The 26,686-nt window shown below is 35.7% G+C and overlaps 1 protein-coding gene across 4 annotated transcripts in view; it reads right to left on the reverse strand.

Moving 5' to 3' along the window:
• Positions 1-26,686, reverse strand: part of PARG (poly(ADP-ribose) glycohydrolase) — a 110,072-nt gene that overhangs the window by 13,303 nt on the left and 70,083 nt on the right. For 3 of the 4 annotated variants that reach the window (XM_068548048.1, XM_068548050.1, XM_068548047.1), the window contains exons 12-17: positions 24,271-24,346; positions 20,484-20,664; positions 19,595-19,674; positions 18,535-18,682; positions 8,407-8,485; positions 6,865-6,973 (exon numbers count right to left, since the gene is read on the reverse strand). In XM_068548048.1, the coding sequence (XP_068404149.1) occupies positions 6,865-6,973; positions 8,407-8,485; positions 18,535-18,682; positions 19,595-19,674; positions 20,484-20,664; positions 24,271-24,346 (673 nt within the window). The remainder of the gene's footprint in view (positions 1-6,864; positions 6,974-8,406; positions 8,486-18,534; positions 18,683-19,594; positions 19,675-20,483; positions 20,665-24,270; positions 24,347-26,686) is intronic. The other variant, XM_068548051.1, reaches the window with a different exon arrangement.

A 26,686-nucleotide genomic window follows, 5' to 3' on the forward strand; every position in this document is an offset into this window, starting at 1 on the left:
ATGAGAAGACTGCAGTTTAAGGTCCCAGAGTCTCTGATTTCTATTTCTTTGCTGTCAGACAAGCTGGTCTTTCTGCCTCCAAAGGGTTCTTAGTTTTCTGAAACTGTCAGACTATATTAAGAGGTTTAAAATAATAGCAAAGCAAATCTCCCCTGGGCTTTCTCAAGTACCAAACAAAGCCTAAAATATAGCTTATGTATAATAGTAAATAAAATAGAAAGAATGATGTGTGACAAATGTTCCCAGAGAAAAACCAAGGATAAAGAAAGATGCTTCTATGAAACCCACACATAGAAATACTATAAATTGCTCTCTGAAGTTGCTACAAGGGTATAAAAATGTATTTTATACCTGTCTGGGTGGATTAACAAGGCTATTCCTTCCACCCCCTCCTAGGCTGTAAATCCTGACAGATATTAATTATAAGTTGGTACCAGACCATTACTCAACACTGTGGTACAGAGCTTACACTAGAACTCACAAATTACCTGTATAATCAGATGCATGGAGCATCTGAAAATCTCTTTCGGGTCGAAACTATCAAAGAGCTCAATTTTTTTGAGTAGGTTCTTGAAAGATACAGTCTCTGCCTTTATGCCAACAAGGGGGTGAACAGACTTTCTGTCAGAATAGACATAACTTTGCCACTTGCTTTCCTGTCAAATTCTCCAAATATGCCCAGATGAAGAGGAAGATTTCTTAGCCTCCTAGTTTGTGTCATCTCTGTTTGATACCATCAGAATGGTTTTAGTTTCTTTCACACTGCTATCTCTACATATCTGGGCTAACTTTTCTTTAATGAGCAAAAATAGCTTAGTAAAACTAAAGCCTAACAACAGAGAATTTGAAATATTTAGATTATTAGAAGCAAAATCTAACCAATTTTACTTTAAAAAAAAAATCTATCTTGAAAAATGACCATAACAAAAAAAAAAAAAAAAGTATACAACTGAAATTAACCTGCATTTGGTGTTTTGATTAAGTAAAATAAAACTTTAAAAAGGTAATCAGAGAGAGTGTCATGGACATATATACACTACCAAACGTAAAATAGATAGCTAGTGGGAAGCAGCCGCATAGCACGGGGAGATCAACTCGGTGCTTTGTGACCACCTAGAGGGGTGGGATGGGGAGGGTGGGAGGGAGGGAGATGCAAGAGGGAAGAGATATGGGAACATATGTATATGTATAACTGATTCACTTTGTGATAAAGCAGAAACTAACACACCATTGTAAAGCAATTATACTTCAATAAAGATGTTTAAAAAAAAAAAAGGTAATCAGATAAATGATATAAAATACTTACACAGTAATTAGGTATAAAGAATAACTGTGATGATTAAATACAAAATTCTTTTTTATTGAAGTATAATTGATTTACAATGTTACATTAGTTTCAGGTGTACAGCAGAGTGATTCAGTATTTTTACAGAATATACTCAATTAAAAGTTATTACAAGATAATGGCTGTAACTCCCTGTGCTATACAATATATCCTTGATGCTTATCTATTTTATACATAGTAGTTTGTATCTCTTAATCCCATACCCCTAACATGCCCCTCCCTGCCTTCTCTCTCCCCTTTGGTAACCACTAGTTTGTTTTCTGTATCTGTGAGTCTGTTTCTGTTTTGCATATACATTCGTTTGTATGATTTTTTAGATTCCACATGTAAGTGATATATAGTATTTGTCTTTCTCTGTCTAACTTATTTCACCAAGCATAATATTCTCTAGGTCCATCCACTTTGCTGTAAAAGGCAGAATTTCATTCTTTTTTATGGCTGAGAAATATTTCATTGTATACATTATCCATTTGTCTGTTGACGGGCAGGGCACTTGGGTTGCTTCCATATCTTGGCTACTGTTACAAAATTCTTTTATTCTGTTTGAACCAACCATTTCTCTATGATGGCCTAGTTGGGTGGGATGGGGGGGGGCGGAGGGAGGGAGGACATTATATAATGTAAATACATTATACTGTTTGCTAAATTAATAATTTAACAATTTTTGTCCTAAAGAGTTGTTCATGACTTCCCTGGTGGCGCAGTGGTTAAGAATCCGCCTGCCAATGCAGGGGACACGGGTTCGAGCCCCGGTCCAGGAAGATCCCACATGCCGTGGAGCAACTAAGCCTGTGCACAACAACTACTGAGCCTGTGCTCTAGAGTCCGTGAGCCACAACTGCTGGGCCCAAGTGCCACAACAACTGAAGCCCGTGTGCCTAGAGCCCATGCTCCACAACAAGAGAAGCCACCACAATGAGAAGCCCACGCACTGCAACGAAGAGTAGCCCCTGCTCTCTGCAACTAGAGAAAGCCTGTGCGCAGCAACAAAGACCCAAGGCAGCCAAAAATAAAATAAATAAATAATTTTTAAAAAGAGTTGTTTTGGGCTTCCCTGGTGGCGCAGTGGTTGAGAGTCTGCCTGCCAATGCAGGGGACGCGGGTTCGAGCCCTGGTCTGGGAGGATCCCACATGCCACGGAGCAACTGGGCCCGTGAGCCACAACTACTGAGCCTGCGCGTCTGGAGCCTGTGCTCCGCAACAAGAGAGGCCACGATAGTGAGAGGCCCGCGCACCGCGATGAAGAGTGGCCCCCGCTTGCCACAACTGGAGAAGGCCCTTGCACAGAAACGAAGACCCAACACAGCCAAAAATAAATGAATAAATAATGAAAAAAAAAAAAAAGAGTTGTTTATATGAAATCAATCTACCATACTCGTCTAACTTAAACTAATACATAGTTGGTATTGATAATGATTTTCTGATGTTTTAGAATACTGTGATTTCTTAAAAACAAACATAACATAAAAAGTTCCTTAAGAATCTTTTACAAGAGAATAAAATAATATTAATTAAGAGTCTTAAAATTATACTTAGATTCAGTAACAATAATTTTATAAATTTCTTCTTTTGTACATTTCTTTTATTTGATTAAATAACAACTGTACAAAGATGTTTACTACATTATATATAATAGAGAAAAACTTGGGACCACCTCTTAGTTCAAAAACAGTAGCTAAGTCCTAGTATATCAATCCAACCAATTTTATGGCCATTACACATATTATTATGGGGATTTCCCTGTCAGTCCAATGGTTAAGACTCTGTGCTTCCCCTGCAAGGGGCACTGGTTCAATCCCTGGTCAGGGTACTAAGATCCCTCATGCCATGTGGTGCAGCCAAAAATAGATAGATAGATAGATAGATTAAAAAAGATCAAATTTATTTAAAAAAACATTATCATGAAGATCATTAGAAAGTATGAAAAATACTTACAATTTATGGATAAATTAAATAGATAAATACAATATTATAGGTAACTTCTGCACACATTTATATGAAAATTAGTATTCATTTGGAAAGACCTACAAAAATGAAAACAATTATTTGAAAGGTAAAATTATAGATGATTTTTTATCTTTAAAATAATTGTAACATTAGTAAATTGATTTTGCCTTTTTAAGATGCAATATAGGGACTTCCCTGGTGGCACAGTGGTTAAGAATCCGCCTGCTAATGCAGGGGGACACGGGTTCAAACCCTGGTCCGGGAAGATCCCACATGCTGCAGAGCAACTAAGCCCACGCACAACTACTGAGCCTGTGCTCTAGAGCCCACGAGCCACAACTACTGAAGCCCGCGCACCGCAACAAAGAGTAGCCCCCGCTCGCCGCAACTACAGAAAAGCCCGCGTGCAGCAACAAAGACCCAACGCAGCCAAAGATAAATTTAAAAAAGTATAAATAAACAAAAAATTTTTTAAAAGATGCAATATAAAATGAAAACACCATGTAGACCTTAGATTTCTCATGTGTGAAATCAAAGATTAGATTAGGTTTCTTTATGGTTATCCTGATTCTATACATTGAGAAACTTAAGGGAAAGCTCATTAAAAATGAGACATTTTGAACTAATATTCCTGAAAAGTAAAGTAACACAGACTTCAAGAAAAGATTATAAATGATCGAATGTTGAGCTTCTTAGAAATAGCAGCAGCAAATATTGATCAGTTGCGTTAATCAAGCTCTGATTTAATAACAATCCCCTTCCAAATGTGGTGATAACAACAAAAAAAATATGACTTGAATGAAATAAAACTTCTATTGCCAGGTTATTTAAAGACTCAGTCTTTTTCTATAAAGTATGTCTCATAAGGACCCTATATTGTACAAATAAATGTTTTTCAGTGTTGGTAATACTTACAACTAACTTAACCTATTCACATATACCAAGGCTTCACATCTTTAAAATTTCTGGTGTCTTTGAGGATGGGAAACTGGAGGTTAGTGCTATCCAAGTAAATGTAGAGAATATCAGTTAGCCATGGGCAATTTAAAAAGAGATTTATTTATGTCCAGGGTTATCTTTTAAAAAGATCATATTTATAGATAATTTCTAAAAGTGAATGATCTAGCTCCTCCAGGAAAGCATTTGTGGGAATATAAATGTTATCATGAAAAAAAAGGGAACCTTTAAGACTTCCCTAGTGGCACAGTGGTTAAGAATCTGCCTGCCAATGCAGGGGACACGGGTTTGAGCCCTGGTCTGGGAAGATCCCACATGCTGCGGAGCAACTAAGCTCGTGCGCCACAACTACTGAGCCTGAGCTCTAGAGCCTGCAAGCCACAACTACTGAGCCCACGTGCCGCAACTACTGAAGCCCATGCGCCTATAGCCCATGCTCTGCAACAAGAGAAGCCACCGCCAACGAGAAGCCCACACACCGCAACGAAGAGTAGCCCCTGCTTGCTGCAACTAGAGACAGCCCGTGTGCAGCAACAAAGACCCAACGCAGCCAGAAATAAATAAATAAATAAATTTTACAAAATGTTAAAAAAAAAAAGGGAGCCTTTAAATGTGTGTTAATGTATGATAATGGTTAAATACATTTCCTTTTCATATGCTTCTCTCCAAACTTTTCATGTATTTCTCTGCCATAACAAAATATCATGGACTGAGTGACTTAAATAATAGACATTAATTTTCTCACAGTTTTGGAGACTAGAAGTTCAAGATCAAGGTGTCAGCATGTTTGATTTCATTTGAGACCTCTCTCCTTGGCTTGCAGATGGTCACCTTCATGCTGTGCCCTCACAGGATCTTTATCCCGTGGGCATGCACCCCTGATTTTTTTTTGTATGCCCTAATCTCCTCTTCTATTAGGATACTAGTTAGATTGGATTAGGGCGCTCCCTGGCATCATTTTAACTTAATCATATCTCTATACATTCTGACCTACTGGGGTAAGGGCTTCAACATATGAATTGTGGGCAGGCGGCGGGGGTTGGGGGGGAACCCATACCTACTGCTTATATAAATGTCTTCTAGTATTAATGACCATGTGACAAATTCACATACACATCTGATGAAAAGCTAAATATAAATCTTATTCTACTTGATATGCTATGTAATAAAAACATCATGTGCTTGGAGACAACTGCTTTAAGGCAAGAGTTTAGAACAGTGAAAGCAAGCTCACAATTAAAAGGTACCTAATATAATAAAAGATATTCCTCAGTAATATCAGGTAAAAGAGAAATTATATCTGTTGATATATCAAAGAATAGTCTTTTTGGATAGCTTTTATGAGGAATTACTTAAAAGAAAAACGGAATCTGTGTGTAAGTTGAACTTTGGAAAATAGTGCATTTACTCTTCAAACTTTTATGGGATTCCTTTGAGAACTTCAAACATTAAAATAACCTAATAAATTATATATTAAAAAAACATATTTAACAGTAAATTAGATTCTTAGTACATTAGAATATGATAATAAATGTAATTATATTTGAAATATCTACTAACTTTTAAGTGTACTAAACTCTTTCTGGATTATTTGGTTATTTTACTAACAATATGAGAGGCAAGGCGGTTGAGCTGGGATAAGCAGAGCACCATAGAGAGGCCATTCCTGTGGTAAGACCCAGGGAAAAGATGTGAAGATGATATACTGAACGCCACACATGCCAATCCAAGGGCAGTCCCAGTCCACCTGCAATGATACACCTAGTCTGCTGTCATTCCCAGAAGTCTGTGTAGGGATTGGCACATGGGTAGTCATGCAAAACCACAACCTCATTATCTTAATAATGAATTTCATGACCAAATCCTACTCATGGAAGTTAAACAATGGTTTTCAGAACTGGGTCAGTCTTCTTGGCTGTGAGAGTAATATGAGGAACTAAAGAAGACATCAACTGTTTTGGTAAGGCCCTATCTATCTAGAGAATAGACTTAGAACACTATTGTATGACAGTTTATTTGCTATGGTTAACAGTAGTAAAACTTTAAACTAACAATAGGTCTGGCTCATTTTTCTATTTCTGTAACACAATGAAAAAAAAAGAAAATGACTATAGGAGACAAAACTAAGTAGCACAGAAAACTACAGATTCCATCATAAATATGTCAAATTACCAAATAAATAAATAATTTACATGTCAATCTTACCTATACTAGAACAATAGTGACTCGACTTTCATGGTTTATCTGTTTTAATCCTGATAAGCACACCTTGTAGAGAAAAATGTCACTGGGCAGGTTTGATAAAAACTTTCAGGGTTCATTCATTTCTATATGGTTTTACAATGATAATGTTCCAAAGCAACTAAATGTACTTGATGAGATAAATGCATGTGTGGGGCTTAATATCAAGTAACAGTCTATCTGGCATCAGTAATCAAACAATTACGAAATGGAAAGTACATCCTGTACAAGCTGACAGACCCATTAAATCAGGAGAGCTGTGGGCAGACGTACTGACACTGCAAGAATTACCAGAAAGCATTAATTTCAGCATTAATAAAATGGCAGTAAATAGATGACAGCTGCCAGATGAACTAAGAAATAAGGTTACTGGCCTTGTTAAGCTCGCGTCTGATTTTCTCAGGCACAAACTGGTCGAGGTAGCGTCTGAAGTGAAGGGCATCGATGGCAACGATTTCAGTGCCGCGCCGCTGCCAGTCGTCCCTGGGGCAGGACAGATGGGGGGAAATGAGGAATGGGGAAAGGTACTCACAAAATAAAACCCTCACAAGGGTCAGGTTTCTGAGACTTTGGCAGGGTTAATACATTACAAACAAACCAGTGGGTATATATCTCAGCAAATCAGGAGGGTAGAAAAACACCATTTTATTTTTAAATTCCAAGGCATACATAATGTGGACTGCCAGGCATTAAACACTAAAATGAAAAAATAGTACGTATTATAAACAGACACATCATTAACAATGAGTCTTCGAGGTTAAAAGATTTCGGGGGCAAACGAAAGGAATTTAGTTCTTTGTTTTCCTCCAATACTAAAGACATGGCGTTTGTATCTCAACAAGAACGCATTCCTCCTTTGTTCTGAAAGAACTGCTCTAAGTCAATGAGTTTGTAACATCACCATTTATTGTCCAAGAATGAATCCCAAGAAGTCAAGTTCTGTAAAAAATGTGTAATAATTCAGTACAAAATTCTACCCTACTGTGCTCAGTTGCTGACTGGGCAAAACTATTTTTAAAAAGGCAAAGAAATCAAAGCAGACGATAGCAATTTGCCCATGGAGACAGGAAAAACTGGCTGAGATGGTGATTCTGGAAATGTGAAATTCCAAATATTTCATCTCTTTATAAACATGCATATACTGATATGGCAGTCAACTTTTCACACTGAAGAATACCCACAGAAACCTTCATGTTAGTCTGTAAATAATTATCAGGAATTAAACATTCACATAGATAACTGTTGCAACCACATATTTTAACCAAAACAAAGGGAAAGAGACTAGGGACTAGACTTGAGGTATTACAAAGATAAGGTTGTATGGCTACACAGGCAATAGCTGATTCTTTCTGCCACAATGGCTCTTTTGCATTGAAACACACATACATAGGCCACACACATTTTCTGTAAAAATTTACCTCTGGTAAACCAACTTAGTGGGGAAGCAAAAATGTCAAAGTGTAAAAATATATTTCAGTAAGAACTAGGAGACTGCAGCAGCAATATTCAACATAGGTTCTGCTATCAACTGTTTGTGGCATTAGGCAAATTGTCCCAGCATAGGTTTCCCCCACTTAACCTAATCTCACAGAAAAGGTAAGGATAACTAAATAAGCTGTTTACAGGCTTTAAGCTCTAATTAGTTTGACCTTGGAAGTTAACCTCCACTGGCTGCTTACAATTAGCAGCTGAGCTGTGCCTTTCTTCTTGGTTTAGACATTTGGCTTTTCTCTGTTGTTCCCTTTGGTATATGGAGATGGTGATACTGTTTTAACTACTAATGAAACTGTACTATTGAATTTAAGAATAAAATTATATTTCTGAAATAAGAATAGATGGAAGACAGACTGCACCAGGGTCAAACCCACATTCCTTAGCTTTTGACCATGAGATGCTAACGTCAGAAATGAACTCACCTTTCACTCCTATCTTCATGGCTCCGGGCCCAACGGTATGTTTCGGCATAGCCTGTGTATTCACTGTACTGTTCAGTACCTGAAACAAATAATCTGCCACTATTATCTTTCAGAAAAAAATTTCTTTTTTCTTTTTGAATTTTATTTTATTTTTTTTCTACAGCAGGTTCTTATTAGATATCTATTTTATACATATTAGTGTATGTATGTCAATCCCAATCTCCCAATTCATCCCACCACCACTGCCCCCAGAAAAAAATTTCTTAAGAACTGCACCTTCTAAAGGGTCTCTGTTAGGAAACAAACAAATAAAAAAACGCTGCTGGTCTTAATGACTTGTTATTACTTCCCATAAAGAAAAAAATGATGCCTCCAAATGCCACCGCAATTATCATACAGTGAATGAATGTCCCAATCAACAAAGAAAACAAAATGTCTGTCATACTCATTTTTTTCTTTTATAAGGAGTACATAAAGATTGTGTTTTATAAAAGTCCACTGTCTTCAATGTCAGTGATCAGATGGTTTTTTATTTGTGTTGTTGAAAAAATAAATTTTACATAAAAACATTCCCTAAGAAAAGTGTCAATAAAATTAAATTTAGGATTTGAATATCAACAGGCAAGGTACTTCAAAGGACTTTGTAAAACTGGGATATTATGCCTGAGAAGACAGGGAGGGAAAAAAGCATAATTAACATTCATCTGATGAGAAGATGTACCAAGCTTGGCACATAACATAGATTTCTAATTCATTGGACCTGAACATATCAAAAGGGATGGTGTCAAAAGTGTTCTATTTGGGGCTTCCCTGGTGGCGCAGTGATTGAGAATCTGCCTGCTAATGCAGGGACACGGGTTCGAGCCCTGGTCTGGGAAGATCCCACATGCCGCGGAGCAACTAGGCCCGTGAGCCACAACTACTGAGCCTGCGCGTCTGGAGCCTGTGCTCCGCAACAAGAGAGTCCGCAATAGTGAGAGGCCCGCGCACCGCGATGAAGAGTGGCTCCTGCTTGCCACAACTAGAGAAAGCCCTCACACAGAAACGAAGACCCAATACAGCCAAAAATAAATAAATTAATAAATTAATTTTTTTTTTAAAAAAGTGTTCTATTTAACTAAGTAAATAAGCTCATTCCAACTCCTATGGTCAACTCAATAATTACTTGACCTGATAAGAATCAACAAAACAGTAAAATTAAAAGCTGAAAACCTTGAGCAAGATTATACTTTTCACATATTAAAAAAAAAAAATAGAAACAAGACAACATTGAGAACTAAGATTAATGATATTTTTAGTATAGTTGACTCTCAAACAAATGGGTTTGAACTGCACGGGTTCCCTTACACTGTAGATTTTTTTCAATAGTAAATACTACAGTACTAGACAATCTGCAGTTGGTTGAATCCACAGAGGTGGTCCCCATATATGAAGGAAATGTGTATTCAAAGGGCTGACTGAAGTTATATACACATATAAGTTATATGCGAATTTTACAGTACTACTTTTCTCTTCAAAAGATACACTTCAGTGGGATTCCTACCAAACTGAATAAACTGAATCTAGTTATGAAGAAACACTGGACAAACCCCCCAAAAGAGATATTCTACCAAGTAACTGGCTTCAATGTTTTAAAAATATCAAGGTGAACAAACACAAGGTTGAGAAACTGTCCCAGTTTAAAGGATACATGACAAGTCTATTCAAGGTCTGATCCTGGACTGGACTGTAGACTGGGTGGGGGGAAAGCTACAAAAGATAAAATTAGGATAATTGATAGAATATTGACTAGGGATTAGCTAATAGTATTTTATCAATGTTCAATTTCCTAATTTTGATTAACTATGCTGTGCTAATGTAAGAGAATGTCCTAGTTCTTAGGAAATATACAATAAAATATTTGGGGTAAAAGGGCAGAATGTCTCCAATATACTCCTAGTTCAGGAAAAGAAAATAGAGAAAGAATGATATAGCAGATGGGGCAGAAATGTAAACTGGTGAATCTGGGTGAAAATTATATGGAAATTCCTTGTATTATTCTTGCAACTTTTCTGTAGATCTGAAAATTTTCATACATACACAAATATAAACATAGATATACAATATAAGTAAATATTAAATAAAGCTATGAAAAATACTATTCTATTTTTATAAATGATTAAAATATTCCATAATAAAAACTTAAAAGATTTAAACTCAATACTAGAGTTTCTAGTCTATTACTGAGCACACTGTTTCTTAAAAATAATTTTTCAAAATCTTAAATAATTTACAGTTTAATTACTATAAATTCACCTAGTATTTTGGGTAAGATAGTCTGCTACAAATCAAGAAAATAACTACAAAATTAATGTTTTCTTATGTCAGGCTTCCTTGACACTGTAAGTAGAGTTGGTTGTTCCTTCTTTGTGCTCTGCAGTACTCTGCATACAGCATCAGCAGAGCAATTAACATATTAAATTGCAATCTGCAAATCAATTATATTTCTACACAGTATCAACGAGCAGTCAAAAACTGAAATTTTAAAACTACATTTACAATAACAAAAAATATGAAATACTTAGAGATAAGTCTGAGAAAATGTAAAAGAAGTATACAATAAAAAGTATGTAATATGACTGAGAGAAATTAAATAAGACCTAAATAAACATAAAGATATCTCATTCATGTGTCGAAGACTAAATATTGTTAAGAAGTCAAGTTTTCCCACATACAGATGGCCAATAGGTGCACAAAAAGATGCTCAACATTTCTAATTATAAGAGAAATGCAAATCAAAACTACAATGAGGTACCACCTCACAATGGTCAGAATGGCCATCATTAAAAAGTCTACAAATAACAAATGCTGCAGAGGGTATGGAAAAAAGGGAACCCTCTAACACTGTTCGTGGGAATGTAAATTGGTGCAGCCACTATGGAGAACAGTATGGAGGTTCCTCAAAAAACTAAAAATAGAGTTGCCGTATGATCTAGCAATCCCACTCCTGGGCATATACCCAGACAAAACTATAATTCAAAATGATATATGCAACCCTATGTTCATAGCAGCACTATTTACAATAGCCAAGACATGGAAACAACCAAAATGTCCATTGACAGATGAATGGATAAAGAAGACGTGGTATTTATATATAGTCCATATATATATAATGGACTATTACTCAGCCATCAAAAAGAATGATATAATGCCATTTACAGCAACATGGATGGACCTAGAGATTATCATACTAAGCGAAGTAAGTCAGAGAAAGACAAATACCATATGATATCACATATATGTGGAATCTAAAATATGACACAAATGAACATATCTACAAAACAGAAACAGACTCTATGGAGAACAGACTGTGATTGTCAAGGAGAAGGGATAGGAGAGGGAAAGAATGGGAGTTTGGGATTAGCAGAGGCAAACTATTATATGTAGGATGGATAAAGAACAAGGTCCTATTGTATAGCACAGGGAACTATATTCAATATCCTCTGACAAACCATAATGGAAAAGAATATGAAAATATGTGTGTGTGTGTGTGTGTGTATAATTGAGTCACTTTGCTGTACAGAAGAAATTAATACAACACTGTAAATCAACTATACTTCAATAAAATTTTTTTAAAGAGTCATCTTCCCAAATTGATCTATAGATTCAAAACAATCTTAATTAAAATTCATCAAGCTTTTTTGTAGATATTGACAAACTCATTCTGAAATTCAACAAACAACTCTGAAGAAGAACAAAGTTAGAGGACTCACACTGCCTGATTTCAAGAATTATTATAAAGCTACAGTAATCAAACCAGAAAGAACCAAAAAAACCAAAAAAACAAAAACCCAAATTAATAAATTAGACTTCAAAATTAGAAACTTCTGTTTTTCAAAAGTCATTGTTAAGATAATGAAAAGACATACTTCGTATGTCTGATAAAAGACTTACCTAAAATATATAAAGCACTTCCAAACTCAAGAATAAAAAAACAAACAACCCAATTAAAACATAGGCAAAAAGATGGCTTCATGTGCATAGCCATATGTCAAAACTTACCTAATTGCACACTTTAAATATATACGGTTTGTTGTATGTCAATTATACCTCAATAATCTGACTCCTTCACTAGACTGACAGCTTCTCAAGGGCAGGGATTATGTATTATTAACATGTGTGCCTACATTAGCATCTTGTAATGCAAAAATATAGAAGCAGTTGAGTAAGTACTTGCTGCGTAAACATAATTAAGGAGCAAAACAGGAAGAACACTGAGGTTAAAATAATGAGTCCAGAAATACTTAATCTGGACTAAGTATTATATAATTGACATATTAAAAAATTCATTTACAAAGACAGTGTGGCATGGCAAAAAGAGCACCACACTGATATTAAGAGTCACGAGGAACCCAAAGTGAATCCTTAAGTAACCAAATCTCATTGGACTTCATCTCAACATCTAAAAATTAGGCTTGTCAATATTCTTATATTGTTTACCTCATAGAATAGCTTGGAAAACCAAATAAGACGAGTTTAAAATCCTTCAATACCATACACAGGTTGGTATTGGTGTCATCAGACTTAACTTTGTAAGGGAGTAGAGAAGCCAAAGATATATGACTCTATTTATGTGGGGTTTAAAAGACATGTGGTCTACTGGCCTGACTGGGAATAAAGACAGCCGGGAATAGTCCTGTTCTTTTGCTTTTTGCCCTGCAGTGAACACGCCTCATTTTCCCTGTTTATTATTATTAATAATAATAATAACAATAATAATGCCTACTCTGATCTCTTAATTATGCAAATAAACACCTCTTCTGTCTTTTGAAAAGTGGTTGAAAAATATAAAATATCAATGATCAACTTCTGTTTCAAATTAGGATGGTTTTTGTCTTCTCTCCTAAGAGAAACAAGGTTAGGTTTATTTCCTTCAGGTTTGGGAAATCAAAAATGCACATACAGATGCTTTTGCTCTAAACAAATTAAATCCTGAGTTTTCTAAGTAAACATCTTTCAAAATTATGTTGTTTGTTCTGAAAAACAAATGTCCTTAGCTTGCTTTAAGTTTAAATTTGCTGATAAACTTCTCTGAAAATGCAAAGGTGAACAGTGATAACAGCAAAGAAGAGACAGAAGACAATGACCTTTGTGATAGCTCTCTCTAGGAATATAGCCTTAAGACTTCATACACAAAGACAAACTTTCACCTAAGTTAAAAACTTCTAAGGAACCCATTTAAATCTTTTTAACAGCTCATTACAACTTTATGAGTTCTTAGACTTTATAGTAGTAAGAAAAATTCTTATTTTCTTTTACTAGTAGTGAAAGTTTATCATGAACACGCAAAAAATATTTGGAGATTAAAGAAATTCTACTTACTAATGCGTTACGCCCTTAGAAAGAAGATTTATACAAAAACCATCTACCCCACTTTTATTAGTATCATTAAAACAGTGGTGATTATGCAGCAGAAAAAAACACTCTTGCCTTTCATTCCCATGATTAATAAAAATTAAGAAAAGCCAAACTCCAACTTTATTTGGATCTTTCCCAATGAGCTGGTGTCATTTAGTAAGCACTGGGCTGTTTTTGTAGTGATGGGCACCTCTAGTGTTGTTAACTCTATGACAAGTACCAGTACCATAAGCAGTGGTGTCTGCTTTTGTCTTTTCTATCAGTTCTGCTGACACTCACAAAAGATATAAGGACCTGTGGTGTTTGGGACGATTTGATTCACTAGAGGGCAGGTTTTATATTAAATGTGTCAACATTCTACTCAGTAAGTTTCATGTCTAGGCATCTGCTTTATGTTCTCACCAAACAGAAACAACAAACTAATCTCCCAGCACCACAGTAACACCTTTTAGTATTGAAGCTTTTACTGGATGTTGTGAAGGAACACGAGAGAGGGGAAAAAAGGGGAAGACTGGAGTTTTAATTCTTTTCCTCAATCTATACTTACTGAAAGGTTTTAACTCATGACTGCTCCAGGGAGGATCACAGCAAGTAGAGGGATAACACTGTTTGGATAAAAGTATTTGCCTGTTTACATGACCTGTTTCATATTCATTTAAAAGTCTGATACCAACCAGATGCCCCACAATGATGATAAATTTAATTTATTTCCAATTTCTCAAACTCTTCTACAGATTCAGGCAGCACAGTCACAGCCATTAGCTCACTGAGCCTGGTTGAATCATTGAAGGAATGGAATTGATCAGGCAGATAGACTGCAGTGCATACTTAAGAGTCTCCTAAGAAGGGAGATGGCAGAAATCCAGCATCAAATAGATGATGAAATGGCCATTTCCATTAAGGGAACATCACATCACAGATATTAATTAGGAGGCACTATAATAGAGTTAAGTGGATATGGGGAAAAAATGCTGAGTTAAAAGTCACCCCGGGTGTCCTTAGCCTGAGGTAATTACAGGTGTGAAGGTGAGTCATGGATCTGCAATTTTCCATCTATTTTACAATGGCTGCAGGTAAGTTAGAGACCAGATATAACTCCAGAGTGATGATGCTTTTTTAGATTGGGGACAAACTATCCTTAAAAAAGAAAAAAAGTCTAATGTTTTCCTTTTACTATTCCCAAGGAAATTACATCCTTTATTTACAGAAACATTAATGGGAGATGACAAGGGACTTACTTCCCTAGTACAACAGAAGTGAAGCAAATGAAACAAATTAGCTTTGAGTTAAAATGCCCTCCATTCTACCAACTTTTTTATTTCAAGAATGTAAATTCATCCTAAAAAACTGATGGGATATTTTGTTCTGAGTCTTCAATTCAAATCTAGCTTAACTGCTAAAAATTAAAAATCTTTTAAAGTATTATTTGATACACCCAAATGCTGGAGACGGTCACATTCCAGAACTTCAGTGCTCTCTAAAACTGTCTGAGATCAATATTCAAAGTATTCATTTGCCCAACAATGGATTTATGACAGTTTAATTTTTTTGTTCTGTAATTCCTTACACTCTTTTCTACCCTAACAACTTCTAACTACACCCTTCTTATCTGCATACATAATAAACAACAAATGCAGATAGACAACCAATATGTGAGCTGAGACAATGCTGAGAATAAAAGGGTTTTATCTTTCTATTTCACTACAGTTTGGATCACAACCTCAGAATTCTGGATGAAATACTTCAGGTTATTAACTTCAAATAGCTGCAGTTCTATCAAAGAAGAAATTCCTTTGCTGAAGTTCTAAACTTCCTACATAAACTCAAACAACAATTTTTATTTTTTGCCTTATCTCACCAAAACAGCAGAATCAAAAGTATATTATAAGAAATAATATAGGATTATCTAAAAGATGTGGAATAACTCGTTGAAAGCCCTTTTATCCACAAGCACTTATCAAAGATACGGACACATCAACAAAAACAATGGAGTAAAAATCTCGGAGAACTCTTTCCTGCATAAAAATAATGAGAACACTGGCAAAACTTGTAAGAATCATCTTTTTCTGAACTGTGGGAATTAACCAAAGGCTTGCAGCAGTCTGAGGAGTGTTTATTAAAGAAAAATTGGCTGAATATTGGTAAACACAGTGAGTTGTATGGTGTTTTAACTTGCCCTATTCCTATTCCACTTTCCCAAGCTCTGTAGTAGCCTTAAAAACCAACAGCCTGTAATCAAAGCAGCCTGGTTGCCACCAGAGGGGGGAGAGAAGGGTTGAAGCTCCTTCAAAGCCCCATTCTCAAAGAACTGTAATCATCTGACCTGTCTGGTGGTTCCCTGGAAGACCTCACTCACAAGGCTGTCTTTATTTGACCAGACTTAGACTTCGTCCAGGGTGAAAAGCCTAATTCCCAGGGGTGTTTGTTGAAAACAATTATAGTCAACTGTTTAACAGTGTAGCTGCCTGAGGCATTAGATTACAGTTGGGGTAAATAGGCTAACCAAAAAGCTTCAGAGGAAAAGCTAAGGAATGAGAAGTACTTATGGGACTTTGAAAAGTTCTAAGTACCCTCGGGAATCTAGACATCTACACACATGCCCATGGCTGTACACAGGCTCAAGAAAGACCTGAGAAGGTCCTAACCTCTCCCCTCACTCTGATCTTGAGGCTCTGTGCAAACAGGAAGGAAGTGTTAACTGCCTGGTGGAGTGTTGAAGGTAGGCCCCAACATATACACAGAGCCCTTTGGCGAAGACTGACTTACTGGCTCTAGGCATTTAAGAAAATCTCTGTCCAATCATTAGGTAACTACTAATCTAACCAAGCAGAGACTTTAGTGGCTACACATGAAAAAGAATACAGTCTTCACAGAACTAGATTAGGAAAGTCACTAAACAAACAGCAACAAAAACAAACTCTGGGAAAAGGAGAAAATCTGATTTCAAGAGTTGGCCCATTTAAAATGTCCAGTTTTCAACAAAAAAATTGAGACATGCAAAGAAATGAGAAAGTAGGGTCCATACTCAGGGAAAAAAAGTATTCATTAGTAACTGACCCACCCTGAGGAGCCCAGATGTTGGACTTACTAAACAGATACTTTAAGTCAGCTGTTTTACATCCATTAAAAAAAACTAAAGGAAATTATGTCTAAAGAACTAAATGAAAATATGAGAATAATGCCTCACAAATAGAGAGTCTCAATAGAGATAAAAATTATTTTTAAAAAGAATCAAATAGAAATTCTATAGTTGAAAAGCATAATAACTGGAATAAAAATTTCACTGAGGGGATTAAAAAGCAGATTAGAGCAGACAGAAGAATCAGTGAACTTGAAGATAGGTCAGTAGAAATTATCCAGTCTGAGAAACAAAAAGAATGAAGAAAAATGAACAGAGCTTCAGAGACCAATGGGACATCACCAAATGTACCAACACATGCACAACAGGAGTCTCAGAAGGAGAGAAGAGAAAGGGACAGAAAGAATACTTGAAGAAATAATGGCCCAAAATTTACCAAATGTATCTAAACATTCAAGACATTCAATGAACCCAAACAGGATAAAGTTAAAGAGATCCACACCTATACACATCATAAACAGTTGAAAGACAAAGAGGGAATCCTGAAAGCAAAACATAAGGGACAAAATTTAGATGCTCTCCTGAAGGTTGCCTACAAATGTATCTGAGATGTGTGGTCTCAGAGTCTTAGTTCTGTCATGTACCTCTTTGGACATAAATTAGTTGAGTTATACATTTGATAAAACTAACAGAGGATGGTTTTCATCCCATTGTAATCTTTGAAAATAACAATCAACCAAATTCTCCTACACTTAGCCTGTTAGTCTCCTATACTAATCTCAAAGTGGCAATAGATTCAAAGAGGAAATAAGAAATCCTCCTTTGCAGAAAGAAAAAAACATCAGCAATTGATGGCTGATTATGGCTTTTATATGGGAATGTTCTTTTAGGTACCTGAATAAAAGGCTTAACTTCCCTACAGTGGCTGATTAAGAGTTTCTTAAGAGTTATGAGTTAATCATCAATTTTTTTGGTAAATTACACACGAGAAAATACTCTGACATAGTGATATTGCAATCTAAAGAAACTTAAGGAAAAAAAATGTAAATCTTGATTAATAGGCCTAAAGTATAAATTTGACTATGTTTCCTTCTCTCCTCCTCCCATAATAACTTAAATCAAAGAGAGGCACTAAGATAATCACACTTTTTCTCTTAGGGTTAGAAATTAGAATAAACATAAGGCTACTGATTTATTTCCCTTCTATAAAGCTCACTGTTGTACTGACTCTCTCCAAACACTGTAACTGTTTTTTATACTTACATAGTGTGTTCATACTGAAGTACAAAAAATCACTTTGGAAATATAATGGAAGAATAATAATAGGATACATGCTCAAAGACATATCACTATCTTCTTTTTAAGGACACCATATCATAAAATTTCAAACTGGAGAGTAGTTTAATCATTTTTACCCTTGTTCCTCAGATAAAGATACCAAGAAAGAAAAAGTAGGGATAAAATGTCTTACTCAAGATTATTAAAATGAAACTGTAACAATTTAATAAGAACAAGTATAAATTAATGAATTAAAATATTGGGACTAATGCCCACGGTAGAGAAAAGCTACCATCTGAGTGGCCTCTAGTCTTCATGATAGATCGTCACAGATGGGGAACACTACCCCATTGTCCAGACTTCTCAAAACTAACCTGTGATGATAAGACATTCATTGTGATCCAGCACCTCAGTGAAGAGCCGTGAAACAATCAACTCAGGGTTGATTAAAAAGCGGATTTCTTCTTGCACAAGTCCTGCACTGGTTACACCACCTCCAACAAAACGGTTTGCAAAATCCACCTATTTGGGAAAATGTGGCATGTTAAATGACAATTTAAAATACCTACATATATGATAAAGAAGTATACTCCCTCTAAGCTCTGATCTTCCTTTCCTTTCCCACATAAATCAATCCCCAAATTAGTAATCTTCCCAGGGAGAACAGATTGTGGTTGACTGCACTCTTTCCACCTCACTGCAGTTAACATCTCTGGATATTTCTTTGGATTCCAAAATGTTAGAAGGAACATGGAAAATAGAGTTTTAGGCAAAAGCCTCAATGTAATTATATGGACTCTTGTTTATAAACCTTACCTGTGCTCCAAGGGCCACAAATCAAGGGAGGTTTTTATCTGGAAAGGTTTCAAGATCACTTCTCCACCACTCTCTACTCAATTTCCATTTATGTACTTCATATGACTTTAATATAATTATACAGGCATACCTCATTTTATTGCACTTCGCTTTACTGCACTTCACAGATATTGCACTTTTTACAAATTGAATGTTAATGGCAACCCTGCATCTAGCAAGGTTATTGGTGCCATTTTTCCAATAGCATTTTCTCACTTTGTGTCTCTGTGTCATATTTTGGTAATTCTTGCGATACTTCAAACCCTCCACCAGCAAAAAAAATCACGACCTGAAGGCTCAGATGATGGCTGGCATTTTTTTTTAGCAATAAAGTACTTTTTAATTAAGGCATGTACATTTTCTTAGACATAATGCTATTGGACACTTAAAAGACTACAGTATAGTATAAACGTAACTTTTATATGCACTGGGAAACCAAAAAAATTCATGTGACTCGCTTTTTTCCAATGGTCTGGAAACGAACCCATGGTATCTCCAAACTATATAGCCTGTACCTTTCTTATATAATATGGAAATTAAACACTTGTCCTTAAAGGTTTGAAAAGTTTAGGATTTAACCTTTTTGGTAACTTTTTTCTTTTGTGAAAGAATACAGGGATGAAAATTTCTTCCTTCTAAATTCAACTGCAAACCCCAAACTGCAAAAACATTGCAAACTTTTTAAAAAAAATACACCTAAGGGGAAGAAAAATGAAGACAAAAAAATCAAGTTTAACAACAAAGAGTCAATAAATTAATATTTCCAATTTAGTTTAAAACTATATGTAAGTTTTCTATGGAGTACTATGATGGCATCCCCAAGCTCCTATCGATAAAGGTGAGTTACACAATCCTCAAGAGAAAGCAAACTCAACTTGCCAGAATTATTTGTTTGTCTTAAACTTACTATGCACTCCAATGTGTCCAACGGTATGCTAGGCTCTATGGGGCAATATGTAAGAAATAGTTTCTGACTTTGTCTTAGATTTTTCTATTTGGGGAGTTAGATTACACACATACACACATACACACAACTTGTGTACACATACAGTCATACACAACTCCCCCCACCCACCACCAGAATTTAGTAAGTAATGTAAGAGAGGCTTCTATACTATTTAGGAAAAACACAATCCTGTGTCTCTTCTTTACTCTCACACTACTACCACACTCTCGACACTTCTGACACCAGATGTGTGGATTTTCCACACATCAAGCAATTCTGCAACACCGGCGAGGTGTCCTACAATCCAGTTCAGTTCTGACACTGTCTACCTGGAGTTAGTGAAAGATCCCACAGGCTAAGGATTCAGTCTTACAAGACTGCCCCAGTTCAGATGACAATCTCAAGTCCCAGGTTGTCACCTGTACTTCTAGTTGACCAGCTATAAAAATTGGGGTTCCCATGACCCCATCCGGGGCTTGATGATTTGCTAGACCAGCTCACAGAATTCTGGGTAACACTTACTTACATTTACTGATTTATTAAAAAGGATATAATAAAGGATACAGATGAACAGCCGGATGTAGAGACACACAGGGCAAGGTATGTGGGAAGGGGCACAGAGCTTCCACGCCCTTTCCAAGCAAGTCATCTCCCAGCACCTCCGCATGTTCACCAACCCCAAAGCTCTCCAAATCCTGTACTTCTGAAATTTTTATGGAAGCTTCATCACATTCTCATGACCGATCATTAACTGAGTCTCCAGTCCCTCTCCCCCTTTCCCAGAGGATGGGAGGTGGGGCAGAAAGTTCCAGACTTCTAATCATGGCTTAGTCTTTCTGGTGACCATCCCCATTCTGAAGCTACCCAGGAGCCCACTAAGAGCTGCATCATTAGAACAAAAGACATGCCTATCACTCAGGAAATTCCAAGGGGTTTAGGAGCTCTGAGTCAGGAACTGGGGTCAAAGACCAAATACTAGAACAAAAGATGCTCCTAGTGCTCTTACCACTCAGGAGATGACAAGGGTTTTAGGAGCTCTGTGCCAAGAACAGGCTGTAGAGACTAATATATATGTTTCCTATTATTTCACATATACTTTCAGACTATTGTCAAGTATGAGATTTCGTAAAACTTGTTTGTGATCTCTAAAGCAATTATAAGAAATGGTAATGTGAAGCCTGTTTTACAAAAGAGTAAAGAATATGAATCTTTTGACACGTAAAAATATTATATGTGAAAAGAGAAATTAATAGAAGATAAAGTAGTCTTCTTTCACTACAGAAGAACTTAGAAAATACTGAAAAATATGACTGGACAAGTTCTTGAAATGAGTTACCAAAGTGAATCATTTGGGTTTATATTCTGGCATAATAAATCAACACTAAAACTTTAGCTTATATAGAAAAATAATTTTGGTTATACTAGTCCACTGATTAGAAACAGTCACCTATGAAGTCTTTATACATTTATACATTGGATGATTTATAGCTTAAACTGTTCAATTAAACAAGTATTGATGAAATATTATGCTGTGAACCATGGAATACAAAGATGAATAAGATGTGGTTCCTGGTTTCATAGCATTTACAGTCTAGATGGGAGTGAGGCACATAAGTAGAATGATAAGATGATTATTAAAGAACCTATTAGGATGTATTTGATACTTTCAAATAATACAATTAACTAAAATTGGCGCATGGGGAGGATACGGGAGCGTTACAAAAGGATGTGGCATTCAATTGAGATTTTGCTGACAATCAGGCTAAGGGAATAGCTGCAAAAGGACACAGGAAAAACCAATGTGTAAAGAACTGTATGAGGAGAGTGGTAAGCAGATTCCTCATGCCTGTCTGCAGTGTACAGTATGTGGAGAGTTAAAGTTGGTAATGAGCTGGTCTGGGGTCCAAGAAATTTTTACTTAATTCTGAGGATTCTGGGAAAGATTCTAAGAAGAAAAGTAACAAATGTATCTGTGTTTTAGGAAGATAATTCAGACTAGAGTTTAAAGAATGAACTGGAAAAGTAAAAGCAGAAAGGCTGGCTAGGTAAATACTGAATAGTTTAGACAAGCACTACTAGGGCCTCAAATAGGTCAGTGGGGAAAGAAGTGAGACCCAGCAAGGAAATAAAATGGACAGCTCTTGAAAACTGAGAGACTGGCTAAGTATCATGGTATTCGGAATACAAATGAGAAACAAAGAAGGCTTGAGATCAGCTAAGCTTAATTGTTACTGGAACAAGATACATAACTAAATTTAAAAGATAAGCTCTATCCAATCTATGTACTACTTGGAAATGATAAATGAAATACATTCAATGTGCATGCTACTGTTCAGTCTTTGAATAAAAGGCCAATATTTATTACTTAAAAGGTATGCAGAGAAACAAATACACTAAACTCAATATGCCTCTGAAAGCAGGGGTCTTTTAGAAAATCAGTTTCTACTACTTAAAAAAGTTCTTAATAAAACGCTCTCTATTGCAGGTGAGAAACCTGTTCCAGTACATGAAAACAAGCATATGAATGCTTCCTTATTTTTAGCCATTTTCTAACTCACTTTACTTTAAAGCTACTTGTTCAGCTTACTCAGTTTTGAATTATAACTTGATGAAAAGAGAGAAATGATAACACTCCTTAGAGAGGTTTTGTTGTTGTTGCCATTCAGCATAATGTAATTTATACGCTACACAAGGAGATTTGGAGCACTGCAATACAATATTCCCTGATCTCCTGGGGATACATGGCATGGGTAGGGAGAAAAATAAATAGAAGCCTTTATGGTATCCTTTTAATCTACTGAGGTTTCACATTTCATCTACAGTACATTCCAGGGAAGTGGGGAGAATCTCAACCTTGAATGTTGTTGAATAACTCCTTGCTGAATTGTACTGTAATGAAAGGTCAGCATTCCTGCGGTGCTAACCACCAGTAGCTTTGTTTATTTCATGTGTATTAAGCTTCCCTCAGGTAATCCAAGATGTTAATGTAGGAAAGAACCTTGTCAAGATGGAAATGTGGGGGAAAAAGTGATAGTCATTCGAAACAAATTTTAGCCTTATTTCAAAATTATTGTTTTAAATAGAAGAAAAAGGACTTATTAAATATAAATATTAAAAAATTTAAGTACAGGACAAATATTAAGTCAGTTATCCTAATTATTTTGGTCTATAATTTTAATCACTGGGAGGTGATTTAAAACAAAACATGAAAAAAAACAAAAAACAAAAAAAACATGGTTTGCCCCTGAAAATTTTAAATACAAATATGTCTAAATAAAAGGCCATTCTAAAACAAATGTAGGCACTTAGAGCATACGTATATAATAACTAGCCAAATGCAAATCAGTCTAGTCATTTTATAATAAAAATTAAGTTATTCACACAAATAGTCCATTATCAGGCAACTGCTTTATTTAACTTCTGACCCTATATAAGCATTTAATAATGATCTAAGAAAAAAATCAGCTAGTCTCAGTATAAACAAGATGGTGTACAAGCTTCTTTCAAAGAAAATTAGGATTACAATGCTCTTCTAAATAAGATAAGAACACAAAACACTAACATTTCATCTCTGATTAGTGATTTTTTAAAAAAGATCACTATAAAGCAAAAGGAAAGCACGTGTTCAGGTTAGGTGTTACAACAAGTTAAAGCTAGATACAGTGTTTTATTTGTTAACTCCTTTTTCCAAAATATATTTTTTTACATAATGGCAGGAACACAGATTAATAACAAAGATTGACAGATGGAAAAAATTACTTGCTCTGAAACAGGGAAGAGATGGCAAGTATATTTGGCTCATGTGCCTAAAACTATTACACATGGGAGAGAGGACTTTCTTATCAATCCGTTTTAGATGTCTGCCTCCTAGACCTAAACAAAGTTGGTGGCAGAAAAACATCTCAAGCTGGTCATTTTTTAGGGCAGAACAAGAGCCTTTAAAGAAGGAGAACAAAACTGCCTGGTGACAGCTTGTCAAGACCATACCCTGGGAACTTCCTCCACTGTCAATCTACAAGCTATATCTGAACCAAGAGGCCTGATGTTGTCCAGATCTTGGATTTTCTGTCAAAGGCTTTTTAAAGAGGCACACGTAAGAAACAGAGAACGTACATCGGCAGATAACAGTATTACCAAGGCTGTCAAGGTGATCTGTTTGGTGTTTTTCTCCATTCTGCTATTATGCTTCATTGCATTAAATCAGCTTAGAAGATAAATAAACAGCTTTTCATATTTCCTTTGCTGTTGGAAGCTTGACAAGAGACAGTCGTCCCTTCCCCCCACGCCCCCACTGCTGTAATTCTCCTACCTGTAGCATGCCTTGACCATTTCCTTCTATGGTACCTTCGTAAGTGACATGCAATCGAGTCAGGAGTTTTTCACATCTACGATTTAAAAAGATATTTCCTTATTTATTTTTTTAATGGTAAGTATTTCACTACAGAAAAGTCTGAAAATACAGATTAACTATAAAAGAAAAATTGAAACTATTCCAAATCTCAAAAGTCAGAAATAGATGCTTATTTACTCTTAACATTCTTGGGATAGTCTCCCCAAATTTTTCTTATTCACATAAATAAATATACACATTTAAATTAAAATGGGATAACATACTGTTTTGAAAATTGTTTTGCCCTTACAAAATATCAGTTTCTCCTCTTTTTTAAAAAATATTTTTTATTTTTTATACACTTTTTAAAGGTTACTTTCCATTTACAGTTATTACAAAATATGGGCTACATTCCCCATGTTGTACAATACATCCTTGAGCCTATCTAACACCCAACAGTGTGTACCTCCCACTGCTCCACACCCACCACCACCGGTAACCACTCGTTTGTTCCCTGTATCGGTGAGTATCCTTCTTGTTATACCCAGTAGTTTGTTGTACTTTTTAGATTCCACATGTAAGTGATATCATACAGTATTTGTCTTTCTCTGACTTCTTCCACTTAGAATAATGCCCTCCCAGTCCATCCATGTTGATGTAAATGGCAAAATTTTGTTCTTTTTTATGGCCGAGTAGTATTCCACTGTACATATATACCACATCTTCTTTATCCATTCATCTGTTGATGGACACTTAGGTTGCTTCCATATCTTGGCAACTATAAATAATGCTGCTAAGAACATTGGGGTGCATGTATCTTTTCGAATTATTTTTTGGATATATGCCCAGGTGTGGAATTACTGGGTCATATGGTAGTTCTATTTTCAGTTTTTTGGGAAACCTCCATACTGTTTTCCATAGTGGCTGCACCAGTTTAAGTTTCTCCTCTTTAAAAGTTGAAAAACTTCTCAAAATATTTTAAAAAATTAAGATCTATGAAATTTTATTATTATGCTAGAGTTGGCAACCTAAGGAAAAATATAGAAAAATTTGACAAAAAGGTATATATGATTCTCAGAGGGGCTCTATTTTCACTAGTTTGGAAACCGTGTATGTGTGGGGGGTGTCTTGATGAAAATACATGCTACAGAAATCCTGATCTATGGTATTTTTATATTAATAAAATTGATAGATAAGTCTAGTACCTGTAAGTCACAATTATTTTCTTTCCTTTTCATAAACCATGGTCACTGAGGTGTTTATGGGGTTCAGATAAACTACCCCCAAATTTGGCATCTTGGCATACTGAATATTTTAAGCTGAAGAAGTTTAAGAAAATGGCAGAAGCAGAAAGGTCACTCTGACCTCCTCCCCCTCTCACCTTTCTTACCTGCAACAAGCCATAAAACCCTCACATGAGGGACCCTACCTATACCTGGAGGAAAGGAGCATTATTATCTCTGCAGACAAAGAGATGCCAAGAAGAACTCCAACAAGCAGAACTTGCTGTTTCCCCCAGTTTACTTCAATCACCTCATACTCTTTTACATATCATATTCCTCCATGACTGTCTATTCTTCATCAAACCTAGCATAAAAGTACATAGATCTGTTTCTTTGGGTCTTCATTTCCGCATAAAGGCTCCTGTATCATGCAAAACTTATATAAAATAAATTTGTATGCTTTTCTCCTGTTAATCTTTCTCAGTTTAATTTTAATACCCAGCCAGGGACCCTAAGAGGATTGAGGAAAACCTTTTTCCTGCCCTACAGTGTTTACCTGCTTAAATCATATTAAAAAAACAATTCCTTTTTGTTAATAGCAGTTGATGATGACATTTTTCCTTAGATTTTTTACTCCTGATTACTTACTGAATAAAAATAAATAAATTATAATAGAATGTATTAGATAGTAAACCCCTAACTTATACAAGAGTGGCATGAATTTTTGGAGGGAGGGGAATTATATATTTTTTAAAACAATTATATTTTTAAAAAAATTTAGCTGGGAAGCACTATTCATTTATTGGGATTTGCTTTTATCCTGGTATCAATGAGTCCAAATACATTTCTGGTAAAGCTCCAGTCCAACAGACTGACCTTACTCAGAAGGTAAAATAATTCAGTACAGATTCTGTTCTAAAAGCTTCATTTGTATTAACTTATTTAATCTTCACAACATCCCTATTACTATCTTCTTTTACAGATGGGAAAATAAAGCACAAAAAGCATTTAAGTAACCTGTCCAAGACTAGTAAATGAAGCAACAAAGATTTGAACCCAAAAAGCCTAAGGTAACGGTTCAAGCTCTTAACTAGTAAGCTATGTTTTTAGAAAAATTACTTTCCAAATCTCTTGGAGAAAGTTAGTACCATAAGTTTGATTATTTTTAACTT

The sequence above is a fragment of the Eschrichtius robustus genome, chromosome 7 (assembly GCF_028021215.1).
Source record: "Eschrichtius robustus isolate mEscRob2 chromosome 7, mEscRob2.pri, whole genome shotgun sequence".
Lineage (NCBI taxonomy): Eukaryota > Metazoa > Chordata > Mammalia > Artiodactyla > Eschrichtiidae > Eschrichtius > Eschrichtius robustus.